At 36.6% G+C, this 19030-nt stretch overlaps 1 protein-coding gene across 2 annotated transcripts in view; it reads left to right on the top strand.

The window, feature by feature from the left end:
* MTREX (Mtr4 exosome RNA helicase) overlaps positions 1 to 19030 on the top strand; it is a 111349-nt gene that overhangs the window by 4452 nt on the left and 87867 nt on the right. For both annotated transcript variants that reach the window (XM_003925848.4, XM_074385870.1), the window contains exons 2-5: positions 10413 to 10550; positions 12185 to 12251; positions 14659 to 14721; positions 16285 to 16397. In XM_003925848.4, the coding sequence (XP_003925897.1) occupies positions 10413 to 10550; positions 12185 to 12251; positions 14659 to 14721; positions 16285 to 16397 (381 nt within the window). The remainder of the gene's footprint in view (positions 1 to 10412; positions 10551 to 12184; positions 12252 to 14658; positions 14722 to 16284; positions 16398 to 19030) is intronic.

The following is a 19030-nucleotide window of genomic DNA, read 5'->3' as shown; positions in this document are numbered from 1 at the left end:
TTTTTGTGCAAAAGGTAGCATTAAAAACGGTTCATCTTTTTTTTACTTAATATTTTGACTAAGCGATCATCTTATGTCAGTATTAGAGATTTTTTTTTTAACAACTGCATAGTTGCAATCCTTTAATTAATGTTCTCTGAGTGGACATGGTATTATTTTCAGTACTTTGCGGTTATAGATGATAGAACAATTTCTGTTTTGTGCAAGTCTGTTTCTTGTTGTTATTTTCCATTTTGTCTTTGGAATAGATTCCTAGAAGTAGAATTACTAGGTCAAAGAGAGTTACTAAGTAGGCATTTTTGCTAGATGTAGTCAAATTCCTCTCCACAGGAGATTGTACCATTTTGTGTTTTCAACAGTGTGGTAGCAATGACAGCCCCCTAGTGATGTCCATGTTCCTATTCCTATAACAATTGAAATTGTTAGGTTACTTGGCAAAGGAGAAAGTTGCAGATGGAGTTAATACTGCTAATCAGTTGACCTTGAGGTGGAGAGAGAATTCTGGATTATCCAGGTGGGCCCAGTGTAATAATAAGGATTCTTAAAAGTGAAAGAACGTAGCTGAAGAGGGAGAACCAGAAAGATAGCAACATTGGAAGGATTCTGGCCGACATTAACGGGTAAGGAAGGGGGTCATAAGCCAGAAAATGTAGATGATCTCTAGAAGTGGAAATGGCAAGGAAATGGATTTTCTCCCAGAGCCTTCATGTAGGAACACAGCCCTGCCAACACATCACCTTAATTTTGGTCTTATAAGACCTATATTGCACTTCTTTCTTACTGACTATAAAATAGTAAATTTGTCCTATTTTAAGCCAACTGTCCCCAACCTTTTTGGCATTAGGGACCAGCTTCATGGAAGACAAATTTTTCACAAACCAGGGGTAGAGGGATGGTTTCGAGATGAAACTCTTCCACCTTAGATCATCAGGCATTAGATTCTCATAAGGAGTGTGCAACCTAGATTCTTTGTATGCACGGTTCAAAATAGGGTTTGAGCTCCCATGAGAATCTAATGCTTTTGCTGATCTGGCTGGACACAGAGCTCAGGCAGTAATGCTTGCTTGCTCACTGCTCACCTCCTGCTATGCAGCCTGGTTCCTAACAGGCTGTGGACTGCGCAGGGGTTGGGGGCCCGCTTTAAGCCACTGGGTTTGTTGTAATTTGTTTTAACAGCAATAAAAAGTTGATACAAACAGTAATGTGTAAGAATACTTTATGGGCTTTTTCACGAAGTGTATTGAACTTGGATTTTTGTCAATGAGATAGATGAGAAATCGTATTTCAATTCGTGTTAATTTATGTTTCTTTCTGTATGAATGAAGCAAAGCATCGTAAGTTCAGAGGCTATTTGATTTTATTTGTGAATTGTTCATGCCCTTTTCATCTTTAAAAAATGAATAGTTGGTCCTTTTCTTAATTTTTAGGACCTCTTTATAGACTAGGGATATTATTCCTGTAATGTAAATTGCAAATATTTTTCTCAATATTTTGTCATTCAGAAAATGTTAATGTAGTCACATTTGCCATTCTTGTTGCTCTTGGATTTTTTTTGTCATGTTTCCTTCAAATACTTATATGGTTTTATTTTTTACAAGTGTATCTGATCCATTTTAGACAAGTGCTTTTCATTGTATTAAACTGACTGCTCAGATATTCTAAAATCATTTTGACAAATATTTGTTGTTACCATTTTTGAGACAGAGACAACAACAACAAAACCCACATTCCATTGCAGCATAGAGCAATAGTTAACCCATTGGGGATTACCATCAGATTAACTTCTTTGCAGTTCTCAGAATAGAACTATTTCTGAATATTTATGTACTTCATATAAATCTCCATCAACTAGGATGGTGGTTGTTCTACTCTCACATTTTAAAAACAGTCTATATTTGTACTTTTGTATAATTGTACAGAGAAATACAAGACTGTGGAGTTGGAGGCAGTGGCTCATGCCTGTAGTCTCAGCTACTAGGGAGTCTGGAGCCACCCTGGGTGATACAACAAAGACCCAACTCAAAAAAAAAAAAAAAAAAAGGAAAAAAACTGTGGAACGAGTACACTATTCTGTTTTATACTCTGGCAGAAATCAAATAAATATAGAAATTACAAAGGAAATATTGCTACTGAACCGACAGAAATAAAAACAACCATCACAAACTATCATGAACACCTATACACATACAAAGTAGAAAACTCACAACAGGTGGATAACTTCTTAGACACATCTTCCCAAGACTGAGCCAGGAAGAAGTTGATTTCCTGAACAGACCAATAGCAAGCTCCAAAATTGAATCAATAATAAATGGCCTACAAACCAAAAAAGGCCCAAGACCTGATGGATTCACAGCAGAATTCTACCAGATGTGCAAAGAAATGCTGGTGGCATTCCTTTAGATACTATTTATAAAAATTGAGGAGGGAAGACTCCTCTCCAACTTATTCTATGAGGCTAGCATCATCTTCATACCAAAAATGGGCAGAGACACAACAGCAACAACACTTTAGGCCATTATCCTTGATGAACATCAACGCAGGAATCCTCAGCAAAATATTTGTAAACCAAATCCAACAGCATATCAAAGAGCTAATCCACCATGATTGAGTAGGCTTCATCCTCAGGATACAAGATTGGTTCAACATACACAAATCAGTAAACATTCATCACGTAAACAGAACTAAAGACAAAAACCACATGACTATCTCAGTAGTTGCAGAAAAGACCTTCAATAAAGTTCAATACCCCTCCATGTTAAAAACTCTTAAAAACCTAGGTATTGAAGGAACATACCTCAAAATAATAAGAACCATTTGTGACAAACCCACAACCAACATACTGAACAGGCAAAAGCTAGAAGTACTCCTCTTGCAAATTGGCACAAGACAAGGCTGCCCCCCTCACCACTTCTATTCAACATAGTATTAGAAGTCCTTGCCAGAGCAGTCAGGCAAAAAAAAGAAATAAAGGGCATCCAAATAGGAAGAGAGGAAGTCAAACTTTCTCTGTTTGCAGACAACATGATTCTGTATCTGGGAAACCCCACAGTCTCAGCCCAGACAGTCCTTCAGCTAACAAACAACTTCAGCAAAGCTACGGGGTACAAAAATAAGTGTACAAATATGAATAACTGGCATTCTTAAACACCACCGACAGTCAAACCAAGAGCCAGATCAGAAAGGCAATCTTATTCATAGTTGCCACACACACACCCCCTAGAAATACAGCTAACCAAGGAGGTGATAGATCTATTGAAGGAGAATTACAAAACACTGTTCAAAGAAATCAGAGAAGACACAAACAAATGGAAAAACACTCCATGCTTATGAATAGGAAGAATCAGTATCATTGAAATGGCTATCATGACTAAAGCAGTTTGCAGATTCAATGCTATTCCTATGAAACTACCAATGACATTTTTTGCAGAACTAGAAAATACTATTTTAAAATTTACATGGAACCAAAAGTAGCCAAGGCAATCCTAAGCAAAAAGAACAAAGTTGGAGGCATCACGTTACCCAACTTGAAGCTATACTACAAGGCTGCAGTAACGAAACGGCATGATACTGGTACAGAAACAGGCACATTGACCAATGGAACAGAACAGAGAGCCAGAAATAAGGCTGCACATGTACAACAATCTGATCTTTAACAAAGCTAACAAAACCAAGCAATGGAGAAAAGACTCCCGATTCAACAAATGGTGCTGGGATAACTGGTTAGCCATATGCAGAAAATTGAAGGTGGACCCCTTTCTTATGCCAGATATAAAAATCAACTCAAGGTGGATTAAAGATAAATATAAAACCCAAAACTATAAAATCCCTGGAAGACAACCTAGGCAGTATCATCCTGGACTTAGAAACGGGCAAAGATTTGATGACAAAGGCACCAAAGGCCATTGCAACAAAAGCAAAAATTGACAAGTGGGACCTGGTTAAACTTACGAGCTTCTGTACAGCAAAAGAAACTTATCAACAGAGTAAACAGGCAACCTACAGAATAGGAGAAAATTTTTTCAAACTCTACAATTAACAAAGGTCTAATATGCAGCATATTTAAGGAACTTAAATTTACAAGAGAAAAATAACCCTACTAAAATGTGGACAAAGAATATGAACAGACATTTCTCAAAAGACATACATGGGGCCAACAAGCATATGAAAAAACACTCAATATCACTAATCTTTAGAGAATTACACATTAAAATCACAATGAGATACCGTCTTAACACCAGTCAGAATGGCTATTACTAAAAAGTAGAAAAATAACAGATGCTGTCAAGGTTCCAGGGAAAGGGGATCACTTATAGATTGTTGGTGAGGTTGTAAATCAGTTCAGCCACTGTGGAAGGCAGTATGGTGATTCATCAAAGAACTAAAAACAGATATACCATTAGACCCAGCAATCCCATTACTGGGTATATACCCAGGGGAATATAAAGCATTCTACCATAAAGACACATGCGTGTGGATGTTCAGTGGAGCACTGTTCACAATAGCAAAGACATGCAATCAACCCAAATGCCCATCAATGACAGATTGGATAAAGAAAATGTAGTACATACACACACACCGTGAAATATTATGCAGCCATGAAAAAGAACAAGATCATATCTTTTGCAGGAATGTGGATGGAGCTGTAGGTTATCATCTTTAGCAAACTAACGCAGGAATGGAAAACCAAATACTACATGTTCTTGCTTCTAAGTGGGAGCTAAAAGATAAGAACTTATGAACACAAAGAAGGAAACAACAGACACTGGGGTCTACTTGGAGGGAGGATGGAAGGAGGGAGAGGAGCAGAAAAGATAACTCTTGGGCACTGGACTTAATACCTAGGTGGTGAAATAGTATGTACAGCAGACACCCATGACGTGTTTACCTGCAGAGCAAACCTTCACATGTACCCCCAAACCTAGAATAAAAGTTAAAAAAAAAAAAAACCCAAATACTTCTGCTTGGCACATGTTCTTCTCTGAGTAAGAGACAGTGGTTGTGCACAACAGTCAGTGCTTAACTTCTGTTACAGGTAGAATTAAATGTCATTTCAGGTAGTGTGAGAACTTAAAAAAAACCTTTTTATTTGACATAATTTCAGACTTAGAGAAAAAAATAAGAATGATACCAAAATTCTTGCACACCTTCATGCAAATATTCTAAATTTTAACATTTTACCATATTTACTTTATCCTCCCTTCCTCCTCTTTCTTTCCATACATGCATATGTATATGTGTATATTTGTGTATATATACTTTTTTCTGAACTGTTAAATTTGCAGATATGTTACCCATTTACCTCTAAGTTCTTAAGTTGCTTAGTGTGTATTTTCTGAAACTAAGAGCATTCTTTTATGTAACCACAGTACAGTTTATAATTATCAAAACTAGGAAATTATGTATTGATACAGTACTGTTATCTACAGACTTATCCAGATTTTGCCAGTGCTTTAATGTCCTTTATAAGAAAATAATTCCATATAGGATTAAATGATTTGGTTGTCATGTCTTTTTTGCCTCATGTAGTGTGTACTAGTCTTTGAATTTCATGACCTTGACATTTTAGAAAGTGTTGCTAGGTGTAGCCAAATTCCTCTGTAGGTTGGAGATTGATTTTTATCCTCTGTAATTACAGGCTGGTTATTCCAGTTTGGCTTTATTGGCCAATAAGTTATCATTAGTTGTTGGCCAACTTTGTTGTTTGGGTCTAATGGCCAATTTAGTGCTCTTTCTTTTTTCTTTTTTTTTTTTTTTTGAGAAAGAAAAAAGAATAATAAGAAAAAGAATAAAGAAGAGGAAGAAAGAGAAAGAGGAAGAGGGAGAGAGAACAAGGGTATTGCTTTATTGCCTGGGCTAGAATGCAGTCTAAATATGGGTATACCTATAATTGTCCTTAATAATGGAGACATAAAAGAAAATGAGGGAAGAGAATAACAAACAAGGAGCCAACCAACATTTCGTTTAAACTTCTAAGGTGATATGATGTGGTACTGATAAGAGTGTATATTTTATGTATTTAAAGTGGAGAGTTCTGTAAATGTTAATTATGTTTCCTTGTTCCAGATCTGAGTTCAAGTCCTGGATATCGTTGTTAATTTTCTGTCTCATTGATCTGTCTAATATTAATGTTGAAGTCTCCCACTATTATTGTGTGGGAGTCTAAGTCTCTTTATTAGTCTTATATGTCTGGATATTCCTATATTGGGTGCATATATATTTAGGATCTTTAGCTCTTCTTGTTTCATTGATCCTTTTATCGTTATATAATGTCCTTCTTTGCTTCTTTTGATCTTCGTTGCCTTAATGACTATTTTATCAAAGGCAAAAATTGTAACTTCTGCTTTTTATTTATTTATTTTAGGTCTCTGTTTGGTTGGTAAATCTTTCTCCATCCCTTGTTTTGAGTCTTTGTGTATCCTTGAATGTGAAATGGGTCTGGATGCAGCATACTGATGGGTTTTAGTTTTTTATCCAAATTGCCGGTCTGTCTTTGGATTGGGGGATTTAGTCAATTTAAATTTAGAATTAATAATGATAAATGTGAGTTTAATACCGCCACTTAATATTAGCTGGCTATTTTGCCCATTCGTTGATGTAAATTCTTCATTATATTGATGCTCTTTACTTTTTGTTATTTTTTAGAAAGGCTGATACTGTTTGTTCCTTTCTATGTGTAGTGGTTCTTTCAGAAGCTCTTGTAAAGCAGGCCTGGTGGTGATGAAATCTCTGAGTGCTTGCTTGTTCACAAAAAACTATTTTTCCTTCACTTATGAAGCTTAGTTTGGCTGGATGTGAAATTCTTGGTTGAAAGCTCTTTTCTTTAAGGATGTTGAATATTGGTCCCCACTCTCTTCTGGCTTGTAGGGTTTCTGCTGAGAGATCTGCTGTAAGTCTGATAGGCTTCCCTTTGTGGGTAACCTGACCTTTCTCTCTGGCTGCCCTTAGTATTTTCTCCTTCATTTCAACCCTGGTGAATCTGACAATTATGTGCCTTGGAGTTGCTCTTCTTGAGGAATATCTTTGTGGTGTTCTCTGTATTACCTGAAGTTGAATATTATCCTGCCTTACCAGGTTGGGAAAATTTTCCTGAATAATATCCTGAAGTGTATTTTCCAGCTTGGATTCATTCTCTTCGTCACACTCAGGTACACTTATCAAGCGTAGATTAGGTCTTTTCACATAATCCTATATTTCTTGGAGACTTTGCTCGTTCCTTTTTATCCTTTTTTCTCTAATCTTGTCTTCTTCTTTTATTTCAATGAGTTGGTCTTTGACCTCTGATATCCTTTCTTCTGCTTGATCAATTCAGCTGTTAAAACTTGTGCATAGTTCACGTAGTTCTTGTATTGTGTTTTTCAGCTCCATCAATTCACTTATTTTCCTCTCTAAATTGTGTATTCTTGTTAACATTTCGTCAAACCTTTTTTCAAAGTTCTTAGTTTCTTTGGATTGGGTTAGAACAAGTTCTTGTAATTCACAGAAGTTTCTTATTATCCACATTTTGAAGCCTGCTTCTGTAATTGGAACACACTCATTCTCCATCAAGCCTTGTTTCATTGCTGATGAGGAACTGTGATCCCCTGCTGAGGGAGAGGCATTCTGATCTTGGGTATTCTCAGCCTTTTTTGGCTGTTTTCTTCCCTTCGTTGTAGATTTATCCATCTGTGGTCTTTATAATTACCATCTTTGTAGTTGGGTTTCTGAGTGGACGTCCAACTTATTGATTCTCAGCGCCGAAATATGAACAACCCACTATGCCGACCAAAACAGCGGCGTTAAGATCGATAGTGCTTTTCTGACTCGCCTCGCCAGTCACAAGAGTCGCGCTGGCGACCTGTGTGGCTCCTCCGCTGGGAATCTCCTGGTGCGTGAGCAACAAGAATTCATGTGAAGGTGTGGCATCCTCTCGTTCTTTGCGCTTTCACTGGGAGCTACAATCCCGAGCTGCTAGTGATCAGCCATCTTGGATCTCTCTCTCTCTTTCTTGTGCTTTATATAGAGCATGCTGCTTTTATGAACTAAGAAGTATAACAGTCTCAGATGATTTCAAGAAATTAAAACCTTATCCTTAAAAAGTAAGCTGGTTATCTGCAAAACTTCATTTCCAGCCTTTCTGGATTACTCAGATGTTTCCATCAAGTGTGTGAAGGTTCCACATGTGACATACATAATAAGCTATGAAAGAAATAAATAACTGGAGTCCCAAAAGTCTGACATGCAATTATTAAAGAATAATATAGCACTTCTGACCAGAAGTGTTCTACTATGAATTTCAGTTTCTCAGTTTTGAGAACTTTGATGTTTCTTTGTTTTATTGACTTTAACCAGCTCCTAATAGAATGTTTTAAATACAGTGGCTTAGTTGTTGCTTACTTACTGAGAGACAGAATACTAGAATGTTACACCTACAAAGGATCTTAGTTATTGTCAAATATCTTTTATTTTACTGAGGCCCAAGGATGTTGATGGCCTGTCCAGAAGAGGTTCACATAAGTAATCAGCAACAAATATGGGTCTAGAATTAACAGCTTTTTCACAAAATTGGGAGTGACAGAATTTGCAAATTTTAGGTTTTGCTGTGTCAAAGAATGGACTTTATTATGAAAAGATTGTTCAAGCATATGGATCAGTATTATTGTGTTTCCCTTTATTAAAAATTCTTTAAATAAAACATAAAAGTGCAGATTGTGGGATGGATTTTTAGAGTCTGTGAACACATCTATGCAGCCACCATTCTGTACAAAAAAATAGAATATTACAGAAACCCACTGTGTCCCTTAAAAAAATGACTGTCCTGATAACAACATGTGTTAGTTTTTTGGTTTGGGACTGTTATGTAAGTGGAATCATTCAAAGTATATTTTTATGTTTGGCTTTGGCTCAACATTGTTTGTACAATTCGTGACTGTAAATGGAGTAGCAGTTCTCAAAGTGTGATTGTTTTGTTAGGGGATCAAAAGGGCAGAGTCACAGTGTTCCAAGAAGTCTTTTAACATACCCTGTCCTTTTTCAACTAGTTTCTGTGTAAGGCTACATTTTTCTTCACATGCTTCGACCAAAAATGTGTCAGAAACAGGTGACGGTCCTGCTCTTTCTGTTAAGCCTGACATGAGAGATTTGCAAAAATATAAAACCTATACCATTCTCATTAAAAGTTTTTTAGAAAAATTTTTTTAACCAAAAATGTTACTCATGTTGCTATATAGTGGTTTTGCTGTTGCCATTTTAAAGTGAATTTTTAGAAAAATTTTTAGTTTTAATATCTAATACTGTAAATATCAGTAGATATAACCACATAAACAAAATTCATTATAGTTTCTCATAACTTTTAAGAATGAGAAAGGATTCTGAAACCAAAAAGTTTGAGCCACTGACCTAGTGTTATCTAATTTACATTTTCATTGTAAGTAATGATGTTGAGCTCCTTTTCATGTGCTTGTTGCCCATATAGATATTCTCTTTTTTAAAGTGCCTGCTAAGTCCTTTGCTCATTTTTTTTATTGTGTTATCTTTTAAAACTTGATTTATAGTCCTCACCCCTAATTTTGTGTCCTGGTTAAGAAGCCCTGAAGATAATTTTCTCATCTTATCTTCTAGATTCTTTGTTGTTTTTGCCTTTTCACAGTTAGATCTAAAATTCACATGGAATTGATTTTTTTATACGATGAAGTAAAGGTCAGGTTGAATTCCCCTATGGATATTCAGTCTACCAAACATCTTTTTTTTTTTTTTTTTGGAGACAAGGTCTCACTCTGGAGTGCAGTGGCGTGATCTTGGCTCACTGCAGCCTCTGCTTTTTTAGTTCAAGCAATTCTTCTGTCTAAGCCTCTGGAGTAGCTGGAACTACAGCCATGCACCATCATACCCAGCTCATTTTTTGTATTTTTAGTGGAAATGCGGGTTCTCCGTGTTGTCCAGGCTGGTTTCGAACTCCAGAACTTCAAGTGATCCACCTGCCTTGGCATCCCAAAATGCTTGGACCCAGTGTGCTCGGCTCCAAACATCGTTTATTGTCACTACTTTTGACCAGCAAATCTAACCACACAAAAAAATTTTCTTCCAAACAGTGTTATGCCTTTAGAGAAAGCATTAAATGTTTGTTATAGGTACTCATGTTAACATCTAATGGTGTTTTAATCTACAGTTTTAAAGAAAATATATGTAATAGTTATATCAATGTGAGTTTTAAAATAATTTTAAGCCTTCAAAGAAAAATGAAATACAAATGCAGTAGTATTCAGTTTTACTAGTTATAAAGTTAAGGTATTCTAGGCTTTAGCCAGTTGTTATTTCTAACATTCATATTTTAAAAACCTTACTTTCTGTTAATGATATGGAGAAGTATTTTATGATGTTGCCCTTAAAGTAAAAGTAGATACTGCAGAATTCATTCTAAACTACTTACTTTTCAGGAAACGTTTTGATGGTAAATTACCATCAGAATCAACTAATAATGGAAATAATAAGAGAGATGCAGATTTCGAAGGTACAGATGAACCCATTTTTGGAAAGAAGCCCAGGATAGAAGAGTCAATAACTGAAGACTTAAGGTAATATTTTCATAGTCCTAAATGTTAGTAACTCATAATTTAGGTGGTTACATGAGATTTTAAAAATTGTTTTCATGTTGATATTTAGATATACATCCATGTTAGAGAAATGAAGATATTCTTTGTATTTTTATACAGTCATGTAAATACAGAACACTTACCTAAGTTTGGGGAATTGGAAAGCAATATAGAAAATACTCATCTTTTAATACTTTAGAATCCAATTTTGAGAAAAAAGCCCTAAAACCTGATTATTTTAAAAAGAAATACATTTTCTTTGTTAATGCCTCAGGAAGAGGATAACTGGAAGAGTGGAATGAAAGGAAAAAATAAAACTGACCCAGTGGAAGTGAGAAGGAACATTAGAGGGAATTAGATTTTCATCGCTGCATGTAGAGTGGCTTCACATCTCCAGACTCCTGCTATGGGTGTCTGTGGCTGGAATCTCTAGTATCTGTCTGATTTTGGAAGCTGGAGCTTTCTAAAAGTTGATACCAGTAGCCTTGGTTGACCTGTTTTCTACTGTGATAATGATCTTTACAACTTTGCTTCTCCCTTCTGTGTGCCATATTCGAACTTGGCACTATTGTTATAGTTAGTAAAATTATTTCCTATAAATGGTGATAGATATGTCCCTGAAATATTTAAGATGCACTGTTTTCCCAAGCTACTATAGTAAGTTACAAAATAATATTTATAGTTTAAAGTCATCGTTACTTGTTGTTTGTAAATTTTGAGTTTGTCCAAAGTAGTAGTATTGACTTAAATATCAAAAGTACAATAACTAAGAGAATAATGAATGTAGCACCAGAAATACATCTATTTTTCTTTAGCTTATCCACAGTTTTGTCTTTTCAGAGTTTAAGCAGAGAACCTAGGTGAGCATAATGTAGGGTTTTGATGAGAATAAGAAACTTTTTTTTTTTTTTTTTGGAGACAGTGTCTCATTCTGTCACCCAGGCTGGAGTACAGTGGTGTGATCATGGCTCATAGCAGCCTCAGGCTCCCCAGGGTCAGGTGATTCTCCTACCTCAACCTTTTGAGTAGCTGGGACTACAGGTGTGTGCCACCACACCCACTAACTTTTGAGTTTTTTGTAGAGTTGAGGTTTTGCCATATTGCCCAAGCTAGTGTTGAACTCCTGGGCTCAAGTGATCCACCCGCCTCAGCCTCCCAAAGTATTGGGATTACTTACAGGAGTGAGCCACTGTGCCTGACCAGGAACACTTCTATAAATAATAGCAACAAATCAATTAGGCTAGTTTATTTTATACTTTCTATTGTGTAATAGTTTATAACCAGCTTATGTTTTGAAGTGGTGACAGTGCTTGGTAGAGGTACTTTTTATTCAAAATAGTTACTGGAACTAAGCTCATATAATTATTTGAATAATCACTTGGCAGTCTATTCTGTATATATGATAAAAGATGTTAACTGGCCATTTTTAATTTTTAGCATATATTTACATAATGTGAAAAAAATTCTATGTATTCTTAATAGCCAAAGTTTTTCCTACTTGGAATACTGATGATTGGACAGTGTTGTTTTCTTTAACAGTGCAGATGGGAGGCTTATGATAAAATTAGAGAAAAGTAATTTATTTTTGTGTAACTTCAAGCAATTTTTTTTTTAAGTTTGGCAGACCTGATGCCTAGAGTCAAGGTACAATCAGTTGAAACTGTTGAAGGGTGTACACATGAGGTAAGCACAAACAGCATACAGAAGGTTAGTGTTATAAATGGGATTTTTCTTTGAACTATATAGTGTGTTACAGCAAACAGTTTAGCCTTGAGGGCCTTGGAAATAGTAAATAGTTTCTATGGGGTACCTAATGAAGAGTTGGGTCTTTGTGTTTAAACTTGGGTTCAGATCCTGCCCTGGCATTTTTTCCTAACGATAATCTTGGGTAAATTTCCTAACCTCTTTGTTTATTAAAAAAAAAACTTTTTTTTTGTTGTTGTTGTTGTTTTTGTTTTTAGTTTTTAAATGGGCAATGAAGGGATCTACCTTGTGGTATGGTTTGAAGATTATATAAGTAAATTAGGTAAAGTACCTAGCACAGAGTAGGTAGATTTTTAGAACATTTAGACTCCTAGAGTCAAGTAACAGTGCTACTTTTGCAGGTTACATGCTATTTCATATCTTGCTCCAGTGACTGATAATTTGCAGTTTCTTTGTTCTGCCACGAGATGGTGGTCAGTGATAGCTTATAGTATTCATTTAGAAGTGAGAATTTATACACATTAGGGACATAATGAAACTATAACAGTGTTTCCTTCTCTTAAACTTTCTATTACAGTATAAACAGAGCAAGTTATTTTTATAGATAATTGGAGAATCTCAGTAAAAATCTATTGAATAAGCAAAGTAATCCAAATTAACAAAAAAGTTTATAATATAGGTTTAGAACCTATTTTTTTAAAAAAAACTTTAGTTTCAGGAGGTACATAGGCAGGTTTTTTTTTTTTTGAGACAGCGTCTTACTGGGTCATCCAGGCCGGAGTCCAGCAGTGCGATCTCCGCTCACTGCAACCTCTGCGTTCCAGGCTCAAGTCATCCTTCTGCCTCAGCCTCCCAAGTAGCTGGAATTAAGGTTTTTTTTGTTTTTTTTGTTTTTGTATTTTTATTAGAGATGGGATTTCACTGTGTTGGCCAGGCTGGTCTCAAACTCCTGACTTCAAGTGATCCACCCATCTCTCCCAAAGTTTTGGGATTACAGGCGTGAGGCACCGCGCCTAGTCATGTGAAGTTTTGTTAGGTGGTTATATTGCATGATGCTGAGGTTTGGGCTTCAACTGAACTTGTCACCCAAATGGTGAACATACTACCCAATAGGTATTAAATAGTTTTTCAATCCTTTCCTACCCCTCTTCCTGCTTCTGGAGTCCTCAGTGTCTGTTGTTCCCATCTTTATGTCCATGTGTACCCTATGTTTAGCTCCAATTAAACATAGCGAGAATATGCTGTGTTTGGTTTTCTGCTTCTGCCTTAAATCATTTACGATGGCCTCTAGCTGCATCCCTGTTACTGTGAAGGACATGATTTCTAGAAATTTATCTTTTGAAATACTTATTTTTCAACTGAAAGTCTTTTATGTTTCTTTAGAAATAGCACATAGTGTCTGATAGGTATGATGTCCATTTGATCATTCATTCAAGATATGTTAGACCCTATTCAGTTGTCTGCGCTTATAAAAGTTGGAAAAACAAACACTGCTGGTTGTGGTGGCTCACGCCTGTAATCCTAGCACTTTAGGAGGCCGAGGTAGGTGGATCATGAAGTCAGGAGTTGGAGACCAGTCTGGCCAACAGGGTGAAACCGCTTCTCTACTAAAAATACAAGAAAAATTAGCTGGGTATGGTGGTGTGCACCTGTAATCCTAGCTACGTGGGAGGCTGAGGCAGGGGAATTGCTCGAACCAGGGAGGTGGAGGTTGCAGTGAGCTGAGATTGCACCACTGCACTCCAGCCTGGACAACAGAGCAAGACTCTGTCTCAAAAAAAACAAACATAAATACAAACCCTGTCCTCAAGAGGTCAAAAGCCCTTTCTGTGCTCCACAGTTATCTTTAAGCCCACCATTCTGTCACTTCTCACTTTCTGAGCAGGGTGACTTTTCCTCTTCACAAGCTTGAGGATATCAAGTTGAAATGTCCTCTGATTATAACCTCCGTCACCAAGCCTGTTTGCACCTGTCACATTCCCCTTCCAAAGTAAGGATGATTGTTCTGCCAGTGTTCTTGGCTGTATCTTATCCTGTCTCCACAAAGACTTTATTAATTTCCTTTTCCCTTAACTATTTCTAGAGTCTCCTTTTTTCTAACTGCCATTCCTTGTCAGCATATGAGCATTAGAAAGTTTCTCTTTTTGTTCTATGTTGTTTTCTATCCACTGTGTTGTTATTCTCTGTTGTAGTCATTTAAACCTTAATAAACACACGGTTTCTTCTGGGAAATAAACATCAGTTTTCAGTTGTTACCCTTAAACAAATGTGAGTAGATGTCATTTTTGAGTTATTTTCCAAACCATCATTTATTATGAAATGCTCAACACATAAGTTCTCAAATAGTTGGTGAGGTTTTTTTGTTTCTTTTTTACTTTTTTATCAGGTTGCACTTCCTGCAGATGAAGATTATTTACCACTTAAACCTCGAGTTGGAAAAGCTGCTAAGGTCTGTACTTTGGATGATACAGTTTATATAGTTTTGTGAGACTCTCTTTTTCTTAAAATTCTTAAGCTGTTTCAAGTGAGATTTTTATATTTCCCAGAACATATGTATGTATGTATTAAGAACAAGCCAACTAAAGACAGATACAGTGAGAACTGAATCAGAAAACAACCATGCTGGAAACTAGCCATGATGTGAAGAAACTTTAAAATATTAAAATTGTGATTCTCAGCCTTTTAAAAGAATGTAATGAAAGTTATTAATTTTCCATATATTATTATTTCTTCAGAAAAAAATACGTAAATACTAGTTTTTGCCTATGGTTTTAGGGTTTTAGCAAGCTTCTAATGAAACCCAAACTCTGCTTTATTAGATGGATTTTGAAGGCCTGATAGACCTTAAAAGGCCAAGAATTTTTTTTGTGTGTGATGAAGTCTTGCTCTGTCACCACGCTGGAGTGAAGTGGCGTGATTTCAGCTCACTGACCTCCACCTCCAGGAAGTGATTCTACTGCCTCAGTGCCCCAGGTACCTGGGATTACAGGCTTGCACCACCACGCCCAGCCAATTTTGTATGTTTAGTAGAGACGGGGTTTCATCATGTTGACCAGGATGATCTTGATCTTCTGACCTTGTGATCCGCCCACCTTGGACTCCCAAAGTGCTGGGATTACAGGTGTGAGCCACCATGCCTTGCCTAAAAGGTCAATAAATTTTTAAGGTTAAATTTTCCAATTAATCTTCCAAGTAATTTTCTGTAAATAAAAAAGGCAATATGGTAGAAGGTGCATAAACTCTTAAAGTCTAATCGATGTAATATTCTGCCTCTTCAGAGTGAACTTAATTGAGAGATGTAACTTTTCAGCCTCAGAGTTTCTCCCTATGAAAGGAAATAGTCCAGGTGCAGTGGCTTATGCCTGTAATCCCAGCACTTTGGGAGGCCGAGGTGGGGAGATCACCAGGTGTCAGGAGTTCAAGACCAGCATGGCTAACATGATGAAACCCTTTAACTACTAAAAATATAAAAATTAGCCGGGCGTAGTTGTGCATTCCTGTAATCCCAGGTACTCAGGAGGCTGAGGCAGGAGAATTGCTTGAACCTGGAAGGCAGAGGTTGCAGTGAGCCAAGATCTTGCCATTGGACTCCAGCCTGGGGGACAAGAGTGAGACTTTGTCTCCAAAAAAAAAAAAAGAGAGAGGAAGGAAATAATAATGTATGGTGGGGGCTGTTGTGAAAATTAGTAATAATATATAGAAAATGTGTTACAAAGTGCCTGGCCACAGAGCTTGTTTCCAATAAGTGGTAGTAATTATCTTGTTACTAATATATACCAATATAATGTAATAATGGAAACGTTAGAAAGCAGAATTCTCTTCTCTGCTGTTTTGGGCAAAAATGTGGTTTACTCTTCCTTATTTTCACTAGTGCATAGTATATTTTCTAAATAGAATAATAAAGGAATACTTTGAGAATGTTTTTGGGGGTAGCCTGCTTGTGTTTTGATTTTAAGTATACTGTGATATGTCTAGATGTTTTTACGCAGATATTAATATTTTGTTTTTATAGGAATACCCATTCATTCTTGATGCTTTTCAAAGAGAAGCCATTCAGTGTGTTGACAATAATCAGTCTGTTCTAGTATCTGCACATACATCAGCAGGAAAAACAGTATGCGCTGAGTGAGTAGCTTTCTTTTTAAAATCACTTTGTTTCTTATTTCACTCTTTAAAACTTTTTGTTTGATTTCTGCAAGTGAAGATGGTTTTACTTGTCCCTTTTGAACAATTTCTTTTTCTTGTCTTATTGAATCTCTACTGCAATGTTTAATTGAAGTGATAAAAGAGGCCTCTTATATTGTTCCTCATATTAGAAGGAAAACATTCAGGCTTTCATCATTAAGCATGATATTACCTGTTGGTTTTTTCATAGATGCTTTTTATTTATCACTTTGAGGAACTTCTGTTCCTACTTTGCAGAGATTTTGTCTGCGTGTATATGTATATGTCTGTGTTTATAAAGTATTTAGATACTGGATTTTGTCAAGTGCTTTTTTGCATCTATTGACGTGATTTTTTTCTTCTGCACAGTCATGACTCACTGCAGCCTTGACCTCCTGGGCTCAGGCGATCCTCCTGCCTCCCTAGTAGGTGGGACTACAAGCATGTACCATCACACCTGGCTAATTTTTTATTTCTTTTTTAGAGACAACTCAGGGTCTCACTGTGTTGCTCAGACTGATGTCAAACTCCTGGGCTCAAGCAGTCCTTCCATCTTGGTCTCCAAAATTGCTGGGATTACAGGCATGAGCTACCACGCCTGGCCATGTTTTTGATATGTTTCTTAAATAATTTCACATGTCTGATAAGCTGTGTTTGATCTTGTTTTCTGTACAGCATCATTTCCCTTCTGTCTGAAGAAATTCCTTTAGCATTTATTATAGTGCAATTCCGCTGATGGGAAAATCTTTTAACTTTTGTATGTCTGAAAATCTTACTTATTTTTGAAAGATATTTTCCTTTGTTACAGAATTGTATTTTAATAATGCCTTTGGACTTGCACTGGCAATGTCTAGTATAACGTTGGATAGTAGTGAGAGTGCCTTATTTCTGATACGAGGAGAAAAATGTTCAGTCTTTCACCATTAAGTATGATGTTAGCTGCTTTTTTGCAGGTTGCTCTTTATGAGAATGAAGTTGTTTCCTTCTGTTCCTAGTAGGGAATAAATGAAAATAAACAAAAATTGAGAATTTTAAATCAAGATGTGTTCTATTTTGTGAAATGATTTGTCCATCTATTGAAGTAATCATGTGATATTTGCTTTTTATTCTCTTAGTGTACTATATTAAATTTTCTGTTATTAAACCAGCCTTGTATTCCTGGAATAAATCTGGTTGTTTATGGCAGATGATCATTTGTATATGTTGCCAATTTCACTTTGCTAGTACAGTTGTCACTTAGTATCCAAGGAAGATTGGTTCCCAGACCCCCTCATATAACAGAATCCACAGATGTTCAAGTTTCTGCAGTAGCCCCTGTGGAACCTTCAGATGAACAATTGTGTCTCTGTATCCGTGGGTTCCTTGTCTTGCAAATACAGTAGTATATTTTCTTTTTTGTTTTGTTTTTTATATTATCTGCTATATTTTTTTTTTGTTTTTTATTTTTATTGTACTTTAGATTCTGGGGTACATGTGTAGATCATGCAGGGTTGTTGCATAGGTACATACATAACCAGGTGGTTTGCTGCCTCCAGTACCCCTTCATCTATATCCAGCATTTCTCCCCACGTTATCCATCCCCACCCTCCCCACCCCCTGCTGTTCCTCCCCTATCCCCCTGCCAACTGACCCCAGTGCATGATGCTCCTCTTCCTGAATCCACGTGTTCTCATTGTTCAACACCCGCCTATGAGTGAGAACATGCGGTGTTTGGTTTTCTGTTTTTGTGTCAGTTTGCTGAGAATGATGGTTTCCAGATTCATCCCAGTCCCTACAAAGGACACAGACTCATCACTTTTTATGGCTGTGTAGTAGTCCATGGTGTGTATGTGCCATATTTTCTTTGTCCAGTCTACCATTGATGGGCATTTGTATTGGTTCCAGGTCTTTGCTATTGTGTACAGTGCCACAGTAAACATATGTGTGCACATGTCTTTATAATAATAGAATGATTTATAATCCTCTGGATATGTACTCAGTAATGGGATCACTGGGTCAAGTGGAATTTCTATTTCTAGATCCTTGAGTAATAACCACACTGTTTTCCACAATGGTTGAACTAATTTACACTCCCACCAACAATGTAAGAGTCTTCCTGTTTCTCCACATCTTCTCCAGCATCTGTTGTCTCCAGATTCCTTAATGATTGCCTTTCTAACTAGCATGAGATGATATGATACCTCAGTGTGGTTTTGATTTGCATTTCTCTAATGACCAGTGATGATGAACTTTTTTTCATATGTTTGTTGGCCTCATATATATCTTTTGAGAAGGGTCTATTCATATCCTTTGCCCACTTTCGAATGGGTCTGTTTTTTTCCTTGTATATCTGTTTTAGTTCTTTGTAGACTTTGGATATTAGCTCTTTGTCAGATGGGTAGATTGCAAACAATTTTTCCCATTCTGTTGGTTGCCAGTTTACTCTAATGATTGTTTCTCTTGCTGTACAGAAGCTCTGGAGTTTAATTAGATTCCATTTGTCTATCTTGGCTTTTGTTACCATTGCTTTTGGTGTTTCAGTCATGAAGTCCTCATCTATGCCTATGTCCTGGATGGTTTTGCCTAGGTTTTCTTCTAGGGCTTTTATGGTGTTA

This window comes from Saimiri boliviensis, chromosome 1 (genome assembly GCF_048565385.1).
Source record: "Saimiri boliviensis isolate mSaiBol1 chromosome 1, mSaiBol1.pri, whole genome shotgun sequence".
NCBI classification, from domain to species: Eukaryota; Metazoa; Chordata; class Mammalia; order Primates; family Cebidae; genus Saimiri; species Saimiri boliviensis.
Note: the sequence above shows the minus strand (reverse complement) of the source record. Positions and strands in the feature narration are given on the sequence as shown.